Here is a 19,299-nt window from a genome sequence, read left to right as displayed (position 1 = left end):
TGCACAATGTGGAAGCCAGAAGCCACACGTGGCTAATGAACAGGTAGCTACTTCCAATCAGGATGTGTTCAATACAAACTGAATTAAAAAATAAAGTGTCAAGTATCACATAAATACATTTATATTCATTATTTGTTGAAATGATAATATTTGGGATATATTGGGTTAAATAAAATAAATTGTTAAAATAATTTCACCTTTTTTTTTTAGTTCTCTAATGTGGCTACTTGGAATTTTCAAATTACATGCGTGGCTTGTATATGCAGCTCACGCTATGTTTCTTTTCTATTGGGTGGTACTGATCTATAAGGTGCCTTGCACATAATAATCAGTCAATAAATATTTATCAAATGAAAATAGCTTCCATGACCATTATAATTTAAGACTGACCTCCCTCACAATGTGATTAGAAAAAAAGATTAGCCCGACCAGCGTGGCTCAGAGGTCGACCTATGAACCAGGAGGTCACAGTTCGATTCCTGGCCAGGGCACGTGCCCAGGTTGTGGGCTGATCCCCAGCATGGGGCACGCCAGAGGCAGCCGATCAATGATTCTCTCTCATCACTGATATTTCTATCTCTCTCTCCCTCTCCTTTCCCCTCTGAAATCAATAAAAATAATTTTTTAAAAAATTAATAATCACGACTGTAAAGCCCATAATTTTAAAACCATAAAATCATTGTTAACAACTGAAATGTCAGCCTCGGAGGAGGAGTCCCTATGGCTGTCAGACCTGCAGCCTGAATCCAGACCTTTTGTGCCAGTAGCACAGCTGAGCCTACATGGTGCATGTGAGTCTGGGCATTTCTGTAGTTACTTTTTTAAAACCCTAAGGCTGCCAGACAAAAGAGCGAAATATCGAGAAGAATGGGGATTTGAACGGCACAACTAATAAGGTTGATACAGTGGACATAATGCCACACCAGCGTTGCAAAGAATGGGCATCAGAGGGGGGTGGGGGGGAGTGGAAGGGACGGGGGGAAAAAAGGATTTTCTGAGAAATAAACTCAGTATTTTGAGTCCATACATGTTGAGGGTCTTGAATCATTCAGTCATAACCCCCAGGCACCGAGTTCTGAGATGAGAAACAGAAGCGACTCACATTCTTGGACCCTGAGGATGTTAGAGTCAAAATTTTGAAAGGAACCAGGCCCTCTGCGTGCCTGAGGTCAGGGTGCCAGCTGGGGTGCAGACAGGGTCCATGTGGTCATCTCGAAGAACAGATTATTTCAGGAAACGCAGCCGGCCAGACTTCCTGAGAAGGACGCGTCCAGACCAGGCCGTGTTACTCGGAATGCTGCCAGGATGGTCTGCAGCCTCGCCGACACCAGGCGGCCCGGGGAATGCCTCGTCCAGTAAATCCCCCTTCGGGCCCGAGCGTGTCCACACCGCTCTCCCTCTGCCAAGCTGCTGCCCTGCACCATGCACTGCTAAAATGTTTGCACTCATGAGCCAGAAGCAGCCATCCCATCAAAGAACACACCAGCTTAGACTAAGACATGAACCTAAATCCTATTCCCTTCCCCAAAGTTGCTGTGTGATCTTGGGGAAACTACACGAACTCTCTGAGCCTCAGGTCTCTCATCTATAGGAAATGGGGAGATGACAATTCCTGCCGACAGATGTAGGAAAAGACCCAAGTGCATCACCTAATAACACGTCTGTGCACAGAAGGCTCTCAGTAAGTGAGAACGGCCGTATCACAGCCACAGGGATGCCCAAAGTGTTCGGCACTCCAGAGAGAAAGCTACGTGCACCCTGAACCAAGCCAACGGGCCTACTACACAGGGGCCACACTGCATCCTACCAGCGGAGACACCAGCTAGGAGCACGCTGCACTGTTAACAGAACTGTGAAAGTCACTGCCAGCCAGAGTCCGGGCAGGAAAGAGACGATGGTAGATTCACAAGGGGTGAGTGCCGAGAGCTGCATGACGGGAAGAAATCAACAAGAAACGACGAAGCAACTGAGATGGCCAACGCGACCTCCGCTAGGCCTGCAGTGACAGGGGAGGGCAGTTACAGGACCAGGAGAGCTGTGACCTTAGGAGAGCGTGGCGAACAGCCTGTGACCTTGAGTGGAGGTCACACCCCCACCCCCACCCACTGGTCCGCCACAGCCTCCCTTTGGCCAAACCCAAGGGGAAGCCAGAGCACAAGGGGGCCTAGTTAGCGCAATCCATGGCGCTCGGCCTCAAGGCCACGGCGCAGGGTGGGAAGTGGATCTGTGGGAAAAACGGAAATTACCCGGCACCGCAATTACGTCACTTGGATGCAGCAAAGAGCTGAAACTGGTTTCAGTGAGAACTCGACCGGCCTTCAAAGCCTTTTGAAAATGCCCTGCACCCCAGTCACAGGGAGGGACCGGATCGGCAGCACTCGAGGGGCCACTTTTACAGCAGTTCCCACTGTTTCCGTGGCCTGTTGTGAATATAATAGTGTCTGTGTGCTTAAGGCCCGAGTTAAACTTGAGACACTACAGAAGCATGACCTAGACACGTTCAGGAACTCTCCATGGATCAAGACTGCAGTAACTGTTGTTTAACACAAAGATGTAGAAGATGTAATACAACCTGGACGCGTCCCCAGCTCGGGAGGCCCCGGCCTGGCCACAGGCCTCATGGGCACAGCTGTGCACCTGCAATCCAGGCCCTTCCCTGACTCTCACATCTGGACTCCTCTGGGCCCTCCCAGCCCACCCTCCGTGCTGCTCTCACTCCTGGAAAACAGGTTCTCTTATTGAGATGGGGTAGCCGGTGCCAAATACAGACACGTACAAAGACAGGGACAAAGCCAGGAGACGCCGAGGCCAGGCTTCAGCTCAGTCTGGCTCTCGCCTGACCTCAGCTAACTCACTAACTTATTTCCTCATACTTTTCTTTAATTACAAAAATCGAAGACACACACACACACACACACACACAAAAATCTCCCCTAATTAAAACGAACATTTAGCTGCATACCTTTTTTTATGATTATTATTAAATTAATGCTGATGCCCGGGCCCAGCCTCAGTGATCCTGATTTAATTGGTCTGGGATGGGATCAGGCACTAATTTTTTGTGTGAAGTGTGGCAAAATACACATAACACCGAAGTTCAACTTTTAAAGCACATGGAGTGCCTACCGTGGTGCCGAGGCCGACACGGCCGCTGCCTTCTAACGGGGAAGACTGTAAGTGATCAGAACGTCGTGTGGGGGGCCCAGAACAAGGGACGTGCAGGCCGCTGTGGGAACAGCCACGGAGGGGCCTGACCTGCTCTCAGGACCAGAGGAGGCCTCCCCGAGGATGAGACTGTTAAGACCAAGAAGGAAAGAGAGGAAGTAGATGCCTCCCTCGAGGCCTGACCACAGACAGACTGGGGCCATTGCCCGTTAGGGGCCCAATCAGCACTGACAGTGGCCTGGGCGGGTGGGAAGGGGCTTAGGTCAAAGTATGTTTTCCTGGTTTGGTTCAGTGCACCTGAGTAGGGGCAGAGTGAATGCTGCCTAAGAGCCCTAACAGGGCATTGAGATCTGATACCCCCTCGGTTCTCAGACATGGGGTGGTTCCCACCGGGCCCTTGTTACTGAGCATCGCGTGGCAGGATTAGGAACTCTGCCAGGCTGCCTGGAGTGGCCCCAGGAGGCTGAAGCAGCTGTGGGGCCCAGCCCAGCGGCACCAGCGCAGGCCTGTCAGGTTTCATGGCCCTCAGCTCTCCGTCTCGGCTTATTCCTCACCCACGGCACATCTTTTGGAAGGGCTGCTGTGGGTGTGCTCTTTAACCGGAAGTAGTTGATTCTGGCTGGGACATTCTGTTTTTTAGTGAAGGAAGAACTCCTGGATAGTAACAAGTAGAGCTCCAAAAGGGGCCAGGAGAAAACAGGTATGTTTTGTTGTTGTTAATCCTAACCTGAGGAGAGTTTTCCCACTGATTTTTAGAGAGAGTGGAAGGGAGGGGGGAGAGAGAGAAACATCAATGTGAGAGACACACATCAATTGGTTGCGCCCCCGCCTGTGCCCCAGCCAGGGATTGAACCTACCACCCTTCAGTCTGAGGGCCAAATAGGCCAGGGCAGAAAACAGGTTTAAGACAAATTTAGATCGCAGGCAGATCACAAGTGATCAGAATCTTCCAAGCGTCACAATAGGGAGTGGTGGCAATTGTGGCAAAAGGCAGAGTACTTTTCTCCAACTAAAGATGTGCGTCTCCTTCCTTCTGTCCTGCCAGGGCTCATCTGCCGGCCAAATGGAGCTTGCTTAGCTTCCAACTGTTGCTCCTCAGTCTACAGCAGTGGTTCTCAAGAATGGGTGGTCCCCAGTCCAGCACCATCACCTGGGAACTTATTAGAAACGCACGTCTTGGGTCCCACCCCAGACCCCTGAATCATAAACTGGGGAGGGGGGTTAGTACACAGCCACCTTGTTTTGGAATATTCTCTCAGTAATTCTGATTCATGTGAATGTCAGAGCTACCAGGGTCAAAAGTCATGGCTAAATGGGCTGCTGTCTGGTCCAGAACGATACGTTTTTTCTCACTCTTTCACATGTACATGTATGGATTGAGCAGGCACTGGGCCAGGCACTCGAAGCACAGGAGCCAACAAGGCACATGGGGTCCTTGCCCTGAGTCCTGTCTTCACTCTCCCCTCTCGCAGGACACTTTTGCTTTGCGAAATACTGTGCCCACGGGGATCAGCTCATTCTGCCATCACGCCCTGGGGAAGCAGGCAGAGCAGTGGTGACTGCTCCCCTTTGATAAATGGGGAGTCACTTCGGTCGTGCAACAGCTTAAACTCTTCGCTCATCGTCGTAGCCCGTGATGGCCCCGGGCTGCCCGCTCCGGGCTGTGCCCACTGTGCGATGGAGATGCGCCCTGCCATCTGGGCCCTGCAGCGCAGGACGGTCTCGGCGGGGCTCTGGCTGGCGTTGCTCTGGAGCGCAGGCCTGGGCTCGCGCCATCGCAGCCGCGGGCAGATGTCCTTGGACACACGCAGGCACCTAATCACCCTCACACTTGGGAGCATCTCTTGAACATATTTGAAGACCGGAGAGAGCGTGCAGCCAGGCGGTCCGCTTCCTGAAGTGGATTAAATGGAGACTTTGCATCGGTGGCAAATCTCTCGGTCGAAATGAATATTAACAAAATGAAGGGGGGGAGGGGGCAGGAGAGAAGAAAGAAAAACATCTGGCAGGAGGAGGCTGAGCGCTCCAGAGCTCCTGTCGCCTGCCTCACAGGCTTCTGCCTTTCCGGGCTCCCCACCCCGCCTCCCACCTGTCCCCGCCGCTGCACGAGGGCACGAGGGCATCAAAGTGCAATGCGTTTGGGTCCGGGGAGGGGTGGGTCAGGAGTAGCCCAACAAATAACACTCCGAAACCTGGCTCCTTTCGCCCTTGGGAACAAACACCGCAGAGCTCTCCGTGATGACCAACCCTCCCACGTGTGGCTGGGGGATGAAGGAGGACTCCCTGCTCGGGTTGGCCGGCCCAGCCCCTTGGTCGAGCATCACAAGCTCCGCCAAGGGCCACATAAAGCAGCCTGGCCAGGGAGGTTCATGACGCCACGTGACAGGTTCCCTCCCACAGACCAGCGAGGAGACACAATCTGCTAGAAGTGACTTTTCAAATTATCTGCAGAAAACATTAGTGGATATTTTCCCATCTGCATGCCTCCGGGCCTTATTGAGTCATAAAGAGTAAATGATTTCCCTGAATGCTTTGACAAACCTGATCGTTCCAAGCCATTTTCGAGCTGATTGATTTGCCATTATGCATCGGAGTGTCTCTGCACGTAAGAGGCTTACCGCGATGACAGTGCAGGAGGCAGAGCGGCAGCTTGCAGGAGGCCACCACCCGTGGAAAAGCAAACAGGACAAGGCGCGGTTTGCACTAAAGAGGAGGAGGGGCAGGCTAGGAAGGCTTCCCAGAGAAGGTGGCTGGCAAACAGACACAAAGGAGGCACCCACTCCCGGGGAAGTGGGAGGAGGCAATGAAAGCAGAAAAGGGTGAAAACAAGCAACTTCCCCTCTGCCTGCTCCCAGCCAAGGTCAGAAGAGCGCAGGAGGACGCGACGAAAGGCTAAAAATAGGAGGCCGACTGCCAAGGACAGTGGCAGAGCCTTTGAAGACGAGTCTGTAGGGCGGCGGAGGGGCCTTGAGCGGTGACCTTGGGGCCAGTGATCCCCGAGATCCGGAGTTGGCCCCCATTCAGGAGGAAGAATGCACCGGTCCTGGCCCAGCTTGGGCATCTTTCCTGGCAGCTGTTTAGTCCTGGAAGAGGTGTGTTCTGTGCCAGCTTCCTGAGCGGCCCTTGATGGGATGGGAATGTGGCTGCTGCTGCTGCTGCTGCGGGAGTAAGGAAGAGGCACCTGGGTGGCCCCTGTGGCAGACCTGCTGCCGTTATCCTGGGAACAGGGTCAGAGTTCGGACCTTTCCCAAGGGCGATGCAAAGGGCCACGCCCTCTGCTGGGAGCCGAGTTGCCCTGGGGCTTCCTGAGCACCGTCTGGCTCCGTCCCCAGGCCCCGCCCCTGGGGATTTGGCATGAGGACAGATGGGGGATTAAAGGGGCGGAGGGGAGGAGTCGTTGCTAATGCCACTAATTTATTGAAGGTCAATGAAGCGTCCACAGGGCGAGGCCTTGCCACACAGACCACCAAAGGAGCTGAGGACAGAAGAGCCGTGGTCAGCCAGGGGGCCAGGCCCGCCCCATGTACCTCCCTATGTTCTAAGCACCAGTGAGAAAAGTAAAACACAACCCACCCACCAAGAAAAGGCGAAAACATGAGCAAGTGTTAGATGCAGCGTACAAAATAAAGACAAATGCTTAGGAGTCGGGGAGTAACGGGATGGCTGAAACAATTGTTGGGAAGGCTCCTGTAAGGAAGTGACATAAGTGACATTGTGACAGCAATAAGAGAAGTTTTGGGCATGGCCCGGCAGAAAGGTGGAGAGGGGACATTCAGAACAGAGGCACAAAAACAAGCCAACAGCCCAAACCAGGAGAGGGCACCTGCAAAGGCCCTGGGGTTCACAGTGCCATCTGAGACCCTGCCAGGCACACGCTCTCTGGGGGTTAAATGGTAATAGATGAGCCTGGATGGGGGGTAAGTGGGGCTTAGGTGAGATAGTTAAGTAAAGATAGTAACATAAAGAACCAAGGCCTGCCCTAGCCAGTTTGGCTCAGTGGATAGAGCCGTTGGCCTGTGGACTGAAGGGTCCGGGGTTTGATTCTGGTCAAGGGCACATGCCCAGGTTGCAGGCTCGATCCCCAGTGGGGGGCATGCAGGAGGTAGCCGAGCAATGATTCTCTCTCATCATTGACGTTTCTATCTTTCTCTCCCTCTCCCTTCCTCTCTGAAATCAATAAAAATGTATTTTTAAAATAAATAAAAAATACATTTGGGGGGGGAATAAACAAAAACAAGCCCTGTGCCCTTTCTCTGGGCAAATGAGGGATCTAGGAAAATAAAGTAATCCTCCCATGGCACCTGTGCCCCAAATTCTCCCACAGAAGTCTGCCTTCCTAAGACAAACATCACCTCTTCTCAGAGGCCACAGCTACATCCATACTCCTCACTTCTGCCTAATATGGTCCCACCTCACCATTTCCCCAGCCCATGCCAATTTTTTTTTTAAATCTAAAACAAACTCCTGCCACAAATACTCCAGCCACACCAGTGAGTGGGGAACTTGGGCCAACACACACACTGCTCTCTTCATCCCTATGTCTCGGCTGGCATTCAGCGCCTCCGAAAGGCCCTTAATACCCCTCATAACCACCTTCCAAACTCCCTCCCGTCCTTGAAGGACCATCACAGAAGCCTTGCCCCATGTCATAGCCTGGAGGCTGGAGCTTCTCCAGGACAGCCTCACTAAATAGTTAAGAATTCCCCCATGGCTGCCTGCCGTCTAGCCAGGACCCCCTCCTGCTCTGTTCTCTGGTCCCCGAGGGCAGGCCTGGCCTTGGGGCGTAGGCTCTCGCCCCTTTTTAAAATATACATTTTCTTTTTTTATTGATTTCAGCCTGCAACCCGGGCACGTGCCCTGACTGGGAATGAACCATGACCTCCAGGTTCATAGGTCAATGCTCAACTACCAAGCCACCAGCTGGGCTCTTGTCCCATTTCTTGTCACCTCTTGGCCTTGTTACCCTCCATGAATATTTTATAGATGAACTTAAGAACTTTCTTTTCCAATGTAGCTGCAGAATGAGCTGATGAACTCGGGCTTGTACCTGGTGCTGCTGCTCCACCTCTATGAGCAGAGGTTTGCGGAACTCATGAGACTCAACTACAGCCGGGTTGGGAGAGAGCGGGTAAGTCTGGCCCCATCCCGGCCCCTCCAGCAGCAGGCCCCCAACCCTTGCAGTGTTGTTTATTAGATGTGCGATCTGTTGACGTCCTCACCGTCACCCGGGAGGACACAGCACTGTCATCGTGAGGACTGAGACGTAATGGCTGCTAAGTGTATGCCCAGTCCTCTGGCTGAAAAGTAATTGATAATCACATGATTGCTTACTATTAAACATGAGTAGTAACTAAATGGTCATTAAATGGTCACCTAGGCGAGTGAGTCACTGGGGATTTTTGCCCCGAAAATAGAGGCCAGCAAGGCTGCTGGGGCTGGGTGCGCATCATGTGTGGGCACGCCCACTGCCCAAGCACGAGGGCCCGTGAGAAACAGGGACCTCCCCGCACAGGAGAGCTATGTTTCTGGCTTTGGATCCCAGGGTACGTTATTCCAGCATCTGCATGGATGCCAACCCTTTGTCATTAGAGAAGTGGCCGGGAATGGCCATCTGGGGCTGCCCTTCCTTTAACAAGAGAAGCAGGGCCCTCCAGGAGGCTTCGAGATTGGAGGCAGAAGCCTGGGTCTGCTACTAACTGGAGCCTGACCTGAGCCCAGTCAACCAAAATGCGGGAGGCGGACAGGTAGACCTCTGAAGTGTCTTGATTGTTGTCAAGCCAGAACTCTGCGCCCCAGGGGACTTCCCTCTTGGTCAACCGCTTCTCTGTGGTGGGGCCAGGAGAGAGCGCTGGCAGGCCAGGTCCCCTCCTTTACCTTAAGGTCATGCCAGGGGCTGATAGACTTTTAGTGTTTTGGGTTCCCAGAACCCCTTGAGGCTTGGAACTTGACTTTGGTTCATGTCAGAAGGTCATGACTGGAAAGCAAGCCAGTGTGGCAGTGAACAAGCTACCATGAGACAGTCTGAGTGACACTCTGCCATCCTGGCCCATGAACCTCCCTTTCTTTCTTTCTTTTCACTTCTCTCTCTCTCTCTCTCTCTCTCTCTCTCTAATCCTCCTCTTATCCTCCTCCTTCTCCTACCCCTCCACCTCCTCCCTTTCCTTTTCCCTCCTCCTCCTCCTCCTCCTCCTCCCTCCTCCTCCTCCTCCTCCTCCTCCTCTTCCTCCTCCTCAAGTAGATAAGAGGCACCTGCTGTGGCCATTGCCTGGAGGCTGGAATTCAGTGATTCCAAAAGGCGCTTACACTGCCGCAGGCCTTGCATGATTAGAGGCTGTTGCGATCCATTTGGAGTCAACCCAAACTAAAAGGCTGCGCTCAAACCATTAGTCATAACAGTTCTAGATTTGTCCCTACCTTTTTTTTTTCTTCTTCTTCTGCTTAAGTTCTCCCACCCTAAGCTCTCAATTAAGAAAACAGGCTGGGTCTTTGCCAAGCTATCTCCTCAGGAATCTCACCCTCTTTTTGACCTGGCCTGTCCTTCCTTTAACTCTTCCGTAGTTTTAATGGTGACATAAATTCCTCAGAGAAATACACTAAAAAAAGAAAAAATAATAGTACAGGAAGCAGGAAATAATCCTTTGTTAACATTTCTGTAACCTCATTTTCATGATTCCACATCTTTTTAATGAACCCTTTATTGCACATTGAACTTCAAAGCACCCCAGTGTTGATATAGGTTACAGATGGCTGCCACTTCGGCAAGCTAATGCAAGCAGGGTTAGCCCTCAAGACAGCAAAGCACACGACAAATAGTGCAACCCAGTGGATGGAAACCCAGGCTCCAGAGCACTGGCTCTGAGGAACCTTCTGGTAAAATTATCCTAGAGGAAGAGGAAGGGATACCAGAAGCCAGCTGGGAACCAGGACAGGAAGGAAGCAGAAAGAACAGGGCAACATTCTTCTCTCACCACAGCTTACACTTAATGAGAAACCCTGAAATAGATCTCACCCACTAAACCACCGAGCAAGCACCGGTACAAATAACCAGTTAAGAGTTCCACAAATGGAAGAAGGAAGGCAAGGGCTTTGGGCAAATTCATACTGCTGGACTTGAGTCTCCGTGTTTTTTTTGTAGAAAATACTCAGATATCTGTGGGTAACATTTAGCAGAAGAGAGGCACTATGTAAGGAGCGAGCCCTCCTTCCCTGTCCAGTCCCTACCAAACTGGAGAACCCATTCACACGGGGTTTCTTGGCTGTTTTTCACAAAGGTGTCCAGTGATGCATGCCTGTCGGTGGTGATGATCATTCATTCACTCATTCATTCATGCCTCAGCCTGTATCAGTGGAGACCTGGCCACCTACTAGACGTGATGCCATGATGTCCCTTTTTTTTGAGGAGCTTATGGTCAAGTTGGAATTTATAAAAACAGAAAATACCATATTTATAAATCTGGAAAATAATTGGAAAGCCACACTTGGTCAAGAGAACTGGCAGACCCAGTGAATTCCCAGAGGCTGTGATATTGACAACACCAGGTGTCCCCTGACTGGATTTCCAATGATCCCATAAACAACCAATTTGTCTCTCCAGTGAGGTTGTGAGCTATTTGAAGGCAAAGCCCAGCCTTAGACTCCTCTCGTGATGCTGGCACACAGTGAATCCTATGTGACCGCTGACCACGTCCCAAACACTATGGAAGCCAGGAGCATTGATTGATTCCACCAGTGCTAACTGACCGTCAAAGAAAGACGTGGTCTTGTAGGGTGGAGGTGGGACGTTGCACTGGCAACCAGGGCATGGAACCCTTATCTCTTTTGACCCCTACAGTCCTCCAGTGCCTAGAAAATGCCCGGCACAGTGTAGGTGCTCAATAACCTTTGATGCTCAAACAGCAAATTAATGAACCAGAACCTCACTTCTTCCAGGAAGCGAGTACAAATTGGAGATAGTACAAATTTGTGGAGAGAAAGGTATTCTGGTAACGACACATCCAAGTTCAAGGTACAGTCGTTTGTTTAAAGATGTTTCTGTGTGCCTCCTATGTACCAGGTTCTAAACTAGATTCTGGGAATAAAAAGATGATTATAAAGGACTCAGAGTCTAAAGAGAAAATAGACGTGTAACAAGAGTATCAACAACGTGCCTTGTATTACAACAGAAGATTGATGGGGGAAACAGAGCAAAGTTAGGTGACGTGAGGAGCCACTGTTCTCACCCCCTCCTTCCACTCCTTCTCCAGGACAGGCTCCCGGGGCAGGGTCCTCAGGGACACTAGCCAACACCTCCAAGACCTTGCTTTCAATCTGAGTAGGTTGTGCTCTTTGCCGTCAGTCTTCCCACTGCTTTGAGAGCCTGGTAGCCAAGCTCCTCCCATTATTGCTCTCATCCACTGATGAGCTGAGGAGGTGATGATTGCACTGAGTCTTGGAGAGTTTAGCAGGTGGACAAAGGTGGGTGGGGAGGAAAAGGGCATTCTATGCAGAAAGCAATGCAAAGGCTCAGAGACCTGAAAAACCTTGCATGTTTGGGAAAGTCGAGGAGTTGAGTGTGGCCAAGACTGGCAGGAAGTGAGCCTGGAGGTTTGGCAGGGAGCAGGATGTGATGGGTTGGTGTTGGACGCTAGAAGGCCGCTCAAGGATTTCTAGCTGGGTTTGGCAGGCCAAGAGGTCTGGGCTTTTGAGAGGTAACTGGAGCAGCCATGAGGAGGGCGGGCTGGAGCGGGACGGGACCAGCTGGGTGGCTGTTGCACTGTTATAGGGCAAGGGGCCCACGTGGGGAGCATTGGAAATGGGAAGTGCGGACTTGGTGGGCACAGAGGGAGGCATATATGGGCTGAAGGAAGCATTGAGTGGTGTTCTGTGCAAGTGCCCAGCACGAGGACACAAGACCCACCGGCCTCACTTGACCCCACTTGGCTCACCCTTTATTTAATCTTGGCTCACCCTTTATTTAATCTGAGGGGGACACAAAGCTGGCCTGCGAGGTGAAGCTATACAGACTTGCCTTCCCAGTCCTCTCTTCCTTTCAGCACTCACACAGGGCACTCCATTATTCAGGACCTGACACCCCCCCCCCCCGCCCCCAAAGCCCCCTGTCCTGGGAGTCCTCATAGCCATACGTCTTATCTCTACCAGGCTTCCCTCCCTCCCCCCATGAAATGTACCTATGCCCTGCATTTCTCTCCCTGCCTGCCCATGGCAGCTCCTCTATGTCCCTTAGGGGCCTAATTCACTAAACTACATAGAACAACAGAGAATCCCAGTCAGAGTGCGGAAAGGCAAAAGGCAAAGGGCAGAGAGTGCTCTGCTGGAGTGAGGCCCGCCTTTGTCTCCTGCCCCAGGTGTGCTGTATCACCACTGCACCTGCAGGAAAACTTTCACCTGAAGAAACCGGAGGGGAGGGGAGGGGAGGGGAGGGGCGGGGAGGAGAGTGCCGCAGCTGGCCTGGGAGGCAGGTAGAGATTTGAAGCAGCTTTCAACTCGCCCTGACCCATTTATGTGGGAGGCTGAGTGGACTTTTCCCAAGCCCTCCCCATTCATACCATTTCTACAAAACCAGAAGTCTGGCCTCCAAGGACCAGATCGACCCAAAATACGGGAGGCCGACCCTTGGCCCACACTCACCAAGATGGCTTTTCCTGGTGGAGTGTGAGCGCTGGTTTAGATAGATGTGATCACCTGGCACAGCGTCTCGGGACAGGATGAGGCCGGCTAACACGGCCCTGATGTATAATTTACCGGGTGACTGGGACTGCACACTCTATGAGAAATTCCATCCTTCCCCTGCCCTCTTCCTGGCCTGTGGGTGAGAGGCGCCCCAGAGGCCAAGGCTGCCTCCACACTGGGCAGCCTGTTGCCCCAGCAACAGTGTCTGGCACCCCTTGTTTTGTCCTCGAGCCTGTCACAAAACCCCTCTTCTCCTGGGGGAAGAGCACCAGCCTTCCGCACCCGATCCCACATCCTCACAGCCTGGCACAATGGGCTCCCACGGAGTACACAGTGTTTCTTATTGTGGCATAAAATGCCATAAAGTCAGAACAAAGAGGGAGCCCAAGGCCTTGATGGGCCTGCTGCTTCCTGCCGGGCAGAGAATACAAGCGATTGTTTAAAAGCCAGTGGTGAGGCAAGTGGCCAATTAGCAAGGCCTTCACCCCCGCACGGCCTGAAAATGGGCTTCGGACCATCAGGATGGGATCTTGCTCTTCAGATCAATTGCAGAGAGGAAGCAAGTCTGCTCACGCTGCCAAAATTAGAAGCCCTGGGCTGACTGGCAAAGGTGACCCGGGTGATGCCGCGGCCGTCCTTAGGCCCGGCTGAGCCCCGCGTGCTGAATGTCAGCGTGCTCCGGGCACCTCCACGCATTTTCCCTGCTCCTTTAAGGTGATGGTAAGGCATTCCGAGAACCTCCCCGAGTCTAGGGAATTACACAGCTGTTCACGGTGGCCTTGGAAAGACAATTCATTTTTCACTGTCTTCTTTCTCATAGTTGTCAAGAAATTTCCCACGACCCAGACCGGAAGAAAATGAAAGTAGGTTTTGGGGTCAGTCCTGCCATTTTGAGGGTGTTTGCTCATTTACTTTTTCTGTCGCTGTGTTGAACCTAATACTGTGGAAGGAAGTAATGACCACCACCCAGAGGCAAAAATAACCCCACCGAGCTTGGGAGACTAGCAGCAGCAGGTCATAAAGGCGAGTCCAAGCACTGACCCGGAGCGGATAAGGGTTCCAGCTCACCCTGAAAGCAAGCAAAAGGGGAGGCGGTGGTGTCGGGGCAGGATGGCTCACCGCAGGATTTTCCCTTTTCCTTTGCTGGAATTCTCCAGCCTCTCAGGTTATCTTCCAAACCCTGGAAGGGGCTCTTTAGCCATCACGGGAAGGGACCACAGTCAGTCACAAGCTCGTGGCTTTTTATTGGATTTCCTCACCATTCGGCCCCATCAAGTGGGTCTGCTGGACTCAGGCTGAGCCAGGCCTCCGGAGAAAGGTCCCTCCTAGGAAGCAAACCTGCCTTCAAACCGGGTCATGATCTCAGGACCCCCCACTGGGGAAGATGTGGTTAATGAAAGCAGGAGGGCTTGCAGGGAGAATAAACATTACAGGGACCTGGGGGGCGGGGGGCGAGAATGGGACAATTCCGTCGCCAGAGGCTATTCCAGGGAGCGATGTTACCGCCCTAAAAGGGTTAGGACAGTAAACCCCACACTGGCTTTGCCGTCAGCATCACCTGGGGACTTACCAAAAGCAGATTCCTGGGCCCCTCCCAGGGACTCGGGTCAGGCCCAGGCCCAGGGGCGAGCCCCTGGTGGTCAGGGCGCAGCTGGTCAGGGGGATGCTTTTGGGGAACCTCCCCCCCCCCAGACCCGCCTGGCTGAACCAGCTCACAACTGCACAGGGCGAGGCCCAGACGATGCCTCTAGAACCCAGTTTACTGTTCAGGGCACGCTCCTCCGGGACCCGGGGTGTAGGGGGGGCCATTTTCAGAGACGCGGGGAGGGAGGGAGGGGGCCTTCCCTCCGTTCACAAAAGGAGCCCATAGAGTCCTAGTTCTGGGCGCGACCGCCGTGTCCTCGGGGGCCACTCTGGGCGGCCACCCGCACCATCCAGCACTGTCGATCCCTCCCCGGTGGCTCCCCCTCCGGGAACCCGGCTGGGAGCGAGCGGGAAGGGAGCGGTGGGGTCGAGAAAAGACCTTTGTGTCGCGGGCGCACACACCCCCTCTCGCGGAAAACGCCTCTGCGCCTGGTCTCGCTGGTCCTAATCGCGGCTTTTGGCGAGCGCCCCAGCTCCGGAAAGGGCGCGACAGCCAGCAGCCGGCTGTGGGCGCCGAGAGGACCCGGGGCCGGGGCTCGGGCAGGGTCTCGGCGCCGCGCCCGGCTGCGCCCCTCCCCAGCGGCGCCCGCGCCTCTTCCCGGTTCGGGAAACCTGCTGCAGCCGGGCGCGCCCGGGTGGGTTCGGCTGGGCAGGGGCGCCTCCTAGTGCCCAGCATGGGCCGCTGCCGCCCTCCTGCTCCGGGAGGCCCTGAGGACGAAGCCTTTTCCCCACCGAGCTGGGGAAGGCACATACGGGGCCCAGGGAAGACTCGTGTCTCTAAAGGGCAGGAGGAGAGCATCCCTGGGGTGATGCTTAAAAAGGGGTCTCCACGGAGGGGATCCTGGGAGCCCCCCCTGCAAGTGCCCTGGTTGCGATGCTGCCGTCCCGCGTTGCTCTAGAGCAGTGGTTCTCAACCTGTGGGTCGCGACCCCTTTGGGGGTCGAACGACTCTTTCACAGCGGTCGCCTAAGACCATCGGAAAACACATATATAATTACATATTGTTTTTGTGATTCATCACTATGCTTTAATTATGTTCAATTTGTCACAATGAAAATACATCCTGCACATCAGATATTTACATGACGATTCATAACGGTAGCAAAATTACAGTTATGAAGTAGCAACGAAAATAATTTTATGGTTGGGGGTCACCACAACATGAGGAACTGTATTAAAGGGTCGCGGCATTAGGAAGGTTGAGAACCACTGCTCTAGAGAGATGCCATTTGCCATCCTACTTCAGGAATCTGGGACTAGCTCTAGGACCACATCCTCCCCTGCACCGGCCCCAGTGTGGGGGGCAGCCAGTTCTCCCTGGAAACGTGGATCTAGGTCCGCCCCACCTGCCCCCAGCCCTGCACACACACCAGAGGCCGGCAGGCACCGCTGAGGTGGAGTAGAGCCCTGCGCAGGACCGGTCTTGGCACCTGGTCAGATGCTGCCCTCGCCTGGCTTCCCGCCCGAGCCATGATCCAGAGAAGAGCCACGGAGCCGCATGCCTTCCACCCTCCCCCGGGCTGCACTCTTCCTTGGTCCCCAGCAGCCTGGCACGCCTCACCTGGTTGGCAGCACTTTATTAAGAGCGGCTGCCAGAGCTGAGTCACAGCTGTGACCTGCCGCCCTCGCTCAGTTCAGGAAAACGAGGAGGAGAAAAGGCAAAACCTCAGGGCCCACTAGGTGGCACAGAGATGCCAGCCTCTTTGTGGCTCTGTGGTGCCCATGCCAACCTTCTCACCAGGCACCCCGCCCCTGCACCTGGTAACCGAAGCCACACATAAATGGCACAGGTGGCACAGAGGTGAGGGCAGCTGGGGAGAGTCCCTGGGTGGGTGTGCCCAGATCCGACAACCTGTCACACCTGTCTGAGACCCAGCCCCCCTGCCAGTGCTGCCCAGCTGGCACGAATGACTGTCACCACAGCCAAGCCCAAGGCCAGGGAGGGGAACAATGCCTCCTGCAGCTATCAATCCAGGTGTGAACAGGAGCAGGCGGGAGGCCTTCAGGCCAAAGGCTGGGCCAGAGCACCTCCCCATTTGCACAAGTCAAGGCAACTGGCTTTGGGGGAAAGAACAGGGTGAGTGAGGAAACGGGGGGGGGGGGGGGGGGGAAGCTTGTGGGGCTGGGGCTTCCTGTGGTGGAGGGAGAAGCTGAGAGGGTCCAGGTAAAGATGGGGGCATGTCAATTTGTCAATTGCTCCTACTCCTTGCCCTTCTTCCACAGTCAAAAACTCTTTCCAAACAGTCAGGGGGCACTCACTCAAGCTAATGGGAAAAGAAATGTATTGAGAACAAGAGTTTCCCCCAAGAATAAAGAGCCCCCACCCCCATTCCATCTCCTCACTCAGACCCCACTGCCATCCCACTGCCTCTCTGTCTTCCTTCCCATCACATGGCCCTCTGCTTCCAGCCCCTTGATCCCTGGAAGACTTCTTTACAACCTAGGCCAATCCCCCCAGCCCCCTTTCCTGACAAGTTAAGGAAGCGAGAGTTTGTGCGGGGGCACTACCCTGAGAGCCCCCTCCAGCTATTCCTCCTGCAAACATTTGCACACCAGGCCCCGTGGGGATCTGAAGATGAGTAAGATGCTTTTGTTGAGGGGCTTACCGTCCAGCTGCTCTGGCCGGTGGGAAGTCTAGGAATTTCCCAGCCCCAGACTGCCATCTCTGTTCCCCACACTGTTCCAGGCACTGCAGCATGTGTGTGGCTGGCCGCCGGGGCTGGGGTGGGGGCGGGAGGGGCAGCAATGGCACGCCCCTCCAGGGCAGATCCCGCAGTCTGCTGTGGCTCTGCAGCCTGAGAGTCCTTCTTGCTTTCCAGATTCCGAGTTGGGAGATGGAAATGAAAACGGCATGTATGAAGGCAACAGGCGGGTCATCTAGCAAGGAGCTGGCCATGGAGCTCGGCGGAGACCTCTCCCCCAGCCGCCCTTACTATGTCCCCAGGTGCCTCCTTCCCTCCCTCCCTCCTCTTTACTGAAACCGAGACCATGTGTTTGCAGTTACTGTGTTTACTTTATGCCACTCCCTTCTTGGGGTCTGGCTTGAGCGTCTACGGACAGCAACAGCCAAGACCCCGACAGCACAGGCCAAGCAGCCTGGCTTGTTGAGCACCCACAGGCTGCCCTGCTGCTGCCCCTCAGCCCAGAAGCCCCAAAGGACCCCACAGCCCTGACAGGCCCAGCGGCCTGGGGTCCCTCTGCTGAGGGCACCTGTTCAGGCCGCCACCCTGAGTGGAATCGAGGTGCGTATTCAGTAAACCGACTTAATTTACCCAACTCTGTTTTAAGCTTATTTCAGTCTCATGGGACAAAGGCTCAAGGCCTCCGACTGGGAGGAGAGGGAAGCACAGCCCACAGCCATCCCCCCCCCCCCCACCTCCACGTCTCCTTGCTCCCCACCACCACCATCGGGAGGGGTGACACATCCCCGGGGGCTGGTCAGGGCCTGATTGGTGTGTGGACTCCACTCTTCTCTCCTCTTAGGGCCCAAAGACCAGGTCAGACGGGGTGAAAAAAGGTCAGAGAAAGCTCATGAGAAGAGAGAACATTATGTGTTTCTGTTTGTCTGTGGGGGGAGAGGGGGTCAAAAAATAAAAGATGGTGGGCACATACGACTGATAAATGCAAAAACATCATGCTAGGTGAATATGCTAGGTGAAATAAGCCAGACACGGAAGACTGCACAGCATATGATTCTATTTACATGCAATTTCTAGAAAAGGCCACACTGTAGAGACAGATCAGTGGTCATGGGGGTTGGGACTAGGGATGGAGACTGACTGAAGACAGCTGGAGAGGACTTTGGCAGGTGAAAAACATTTTGCATTGATCTCTCATCGTCACAATAACTCTGTGAGGCAGGTATCATTAACCTCATGTTACATGGGAGGAAACCCTATACAGTGGGGCCTTGACTTACGAGTTTAATTCGTTCCGCGACGGAGCTCGTAACTCAAATTACTCGTATGTCAAATCAGTTTTCACCATTACAATGACACGTGATGCTGGGCTGATGTTGTGGCGTTCGCTGCGCCAACTAGTGGTGGGGTATCTGAAGCTGGCTCGTAACCCGAATTTTAGCTCGCAACTCAAAGCAAAAAATCGGCCGAGAGACGGTTCGTATCTCGAAAAACTCGTTAGTCGGGACACTCGCAAGTCAAGGCCCCACTGTATTAGGATTCTCCAGAGAAGCAGAACCAATAGGATTTAAACAGATATATAGGAAGAGATGTATTAGGAGGATTGGCTCATGCAATTATGGAGGCTGAGAAGTCCCACGACCTGCCATCTGTAAGCTGAGGCCCAGGAAAGCTGGTGATGTCATTTCAGTTCAAACCCAAAGGCCTGAGGACCAGGAGAACCCATAGCCTGTGTCCACGTCTTCATCTAAAGGTCTAAGAACCAGGAGCATGGATGTTCGAGGGCAGGAGAAGATGGATGGCCCAGCTCAAGCACAGAGAGAATTTTCCCTTCATCTTTTCATTCATTCAGGCCCTCAACGGATTGAATGATGTCCGCCCACGCCAGGAAGGCAATATTCTTTACACAGTCTACCGATTCAAATGCTAATCTCTTCCCGGAACACCCTCACACACATACTCAGAAACAATGTTTTACCCACTATCTGGGCATCCCTTAGCCCAGCTGACTTGACACATAAAATTAATCTCCACAACATCTAAGCTCCGGGGCGTGACACGCCCAAATTTACAGGGTGTAAGTCAGTCTGTTGGCTAAGACCATGCTTCTGGACCACCTGAGAGGGTAGCATCCTTAACCAGCTCCAGCAGTCGGGTGCATAGCAGAAAGGGCCTTGAAGAA

The 19,299-nt window shown here is 53.5% G+C and overlaps 1 protein-coding gene across 1 annotated transcript in view; it reads left to right on the top strand.

Moving 5' to 3' along the window:
* MARCHF10 (membrane associated ring-CH-type finger 10) overlaps positions 1-17,735 on the top strand; it is an 81,775-nt gene extending 64,040 nt beyond the window's left edge. Inside the window, exons 9-11 of the mRNA XM_070393161.1 lie at positions 8,180-8,293; positions 13,655-13,697; positions 17,298-17,735. Of these exons, the coding sequence (XP_070249262.1) occupies positions 8,180-8,293; positions 13,655-13,697; positions 17,298-17,359 (219 nt within the window). The 3' untranslated portion in view covers positions 17,360-17,735. The remainder of the gene's footprint in view (positions 1-8,179; positions 8,294-13,654; positions 13,698-17,297) is intronic.
* Positions 17,736-19,299: the final 1,564 nt, after the last annotated feature.

This window comes from Myotis yumanensis, unplaced genomic scaffold (genome assembly GCF_028538775.1).
Source record: "Myotis yumanensis isolate MYYU_CA2020_CCGP unplaced genomic scaffold, mMyoYum1.0.hap1 SCAF_16, whole genome shotgun sequence".
Lineage (NCBI taxonomy): Eukaryota > Metazoa > Chordata > Mammalia > Chiroptera > Vespertilionidae > Myotis > Myotis yumanensis.
Note: the sequence above shows the minus strand (reverse complement) of the source record. Positions and strands in the feature narration are given on the sequence as shown.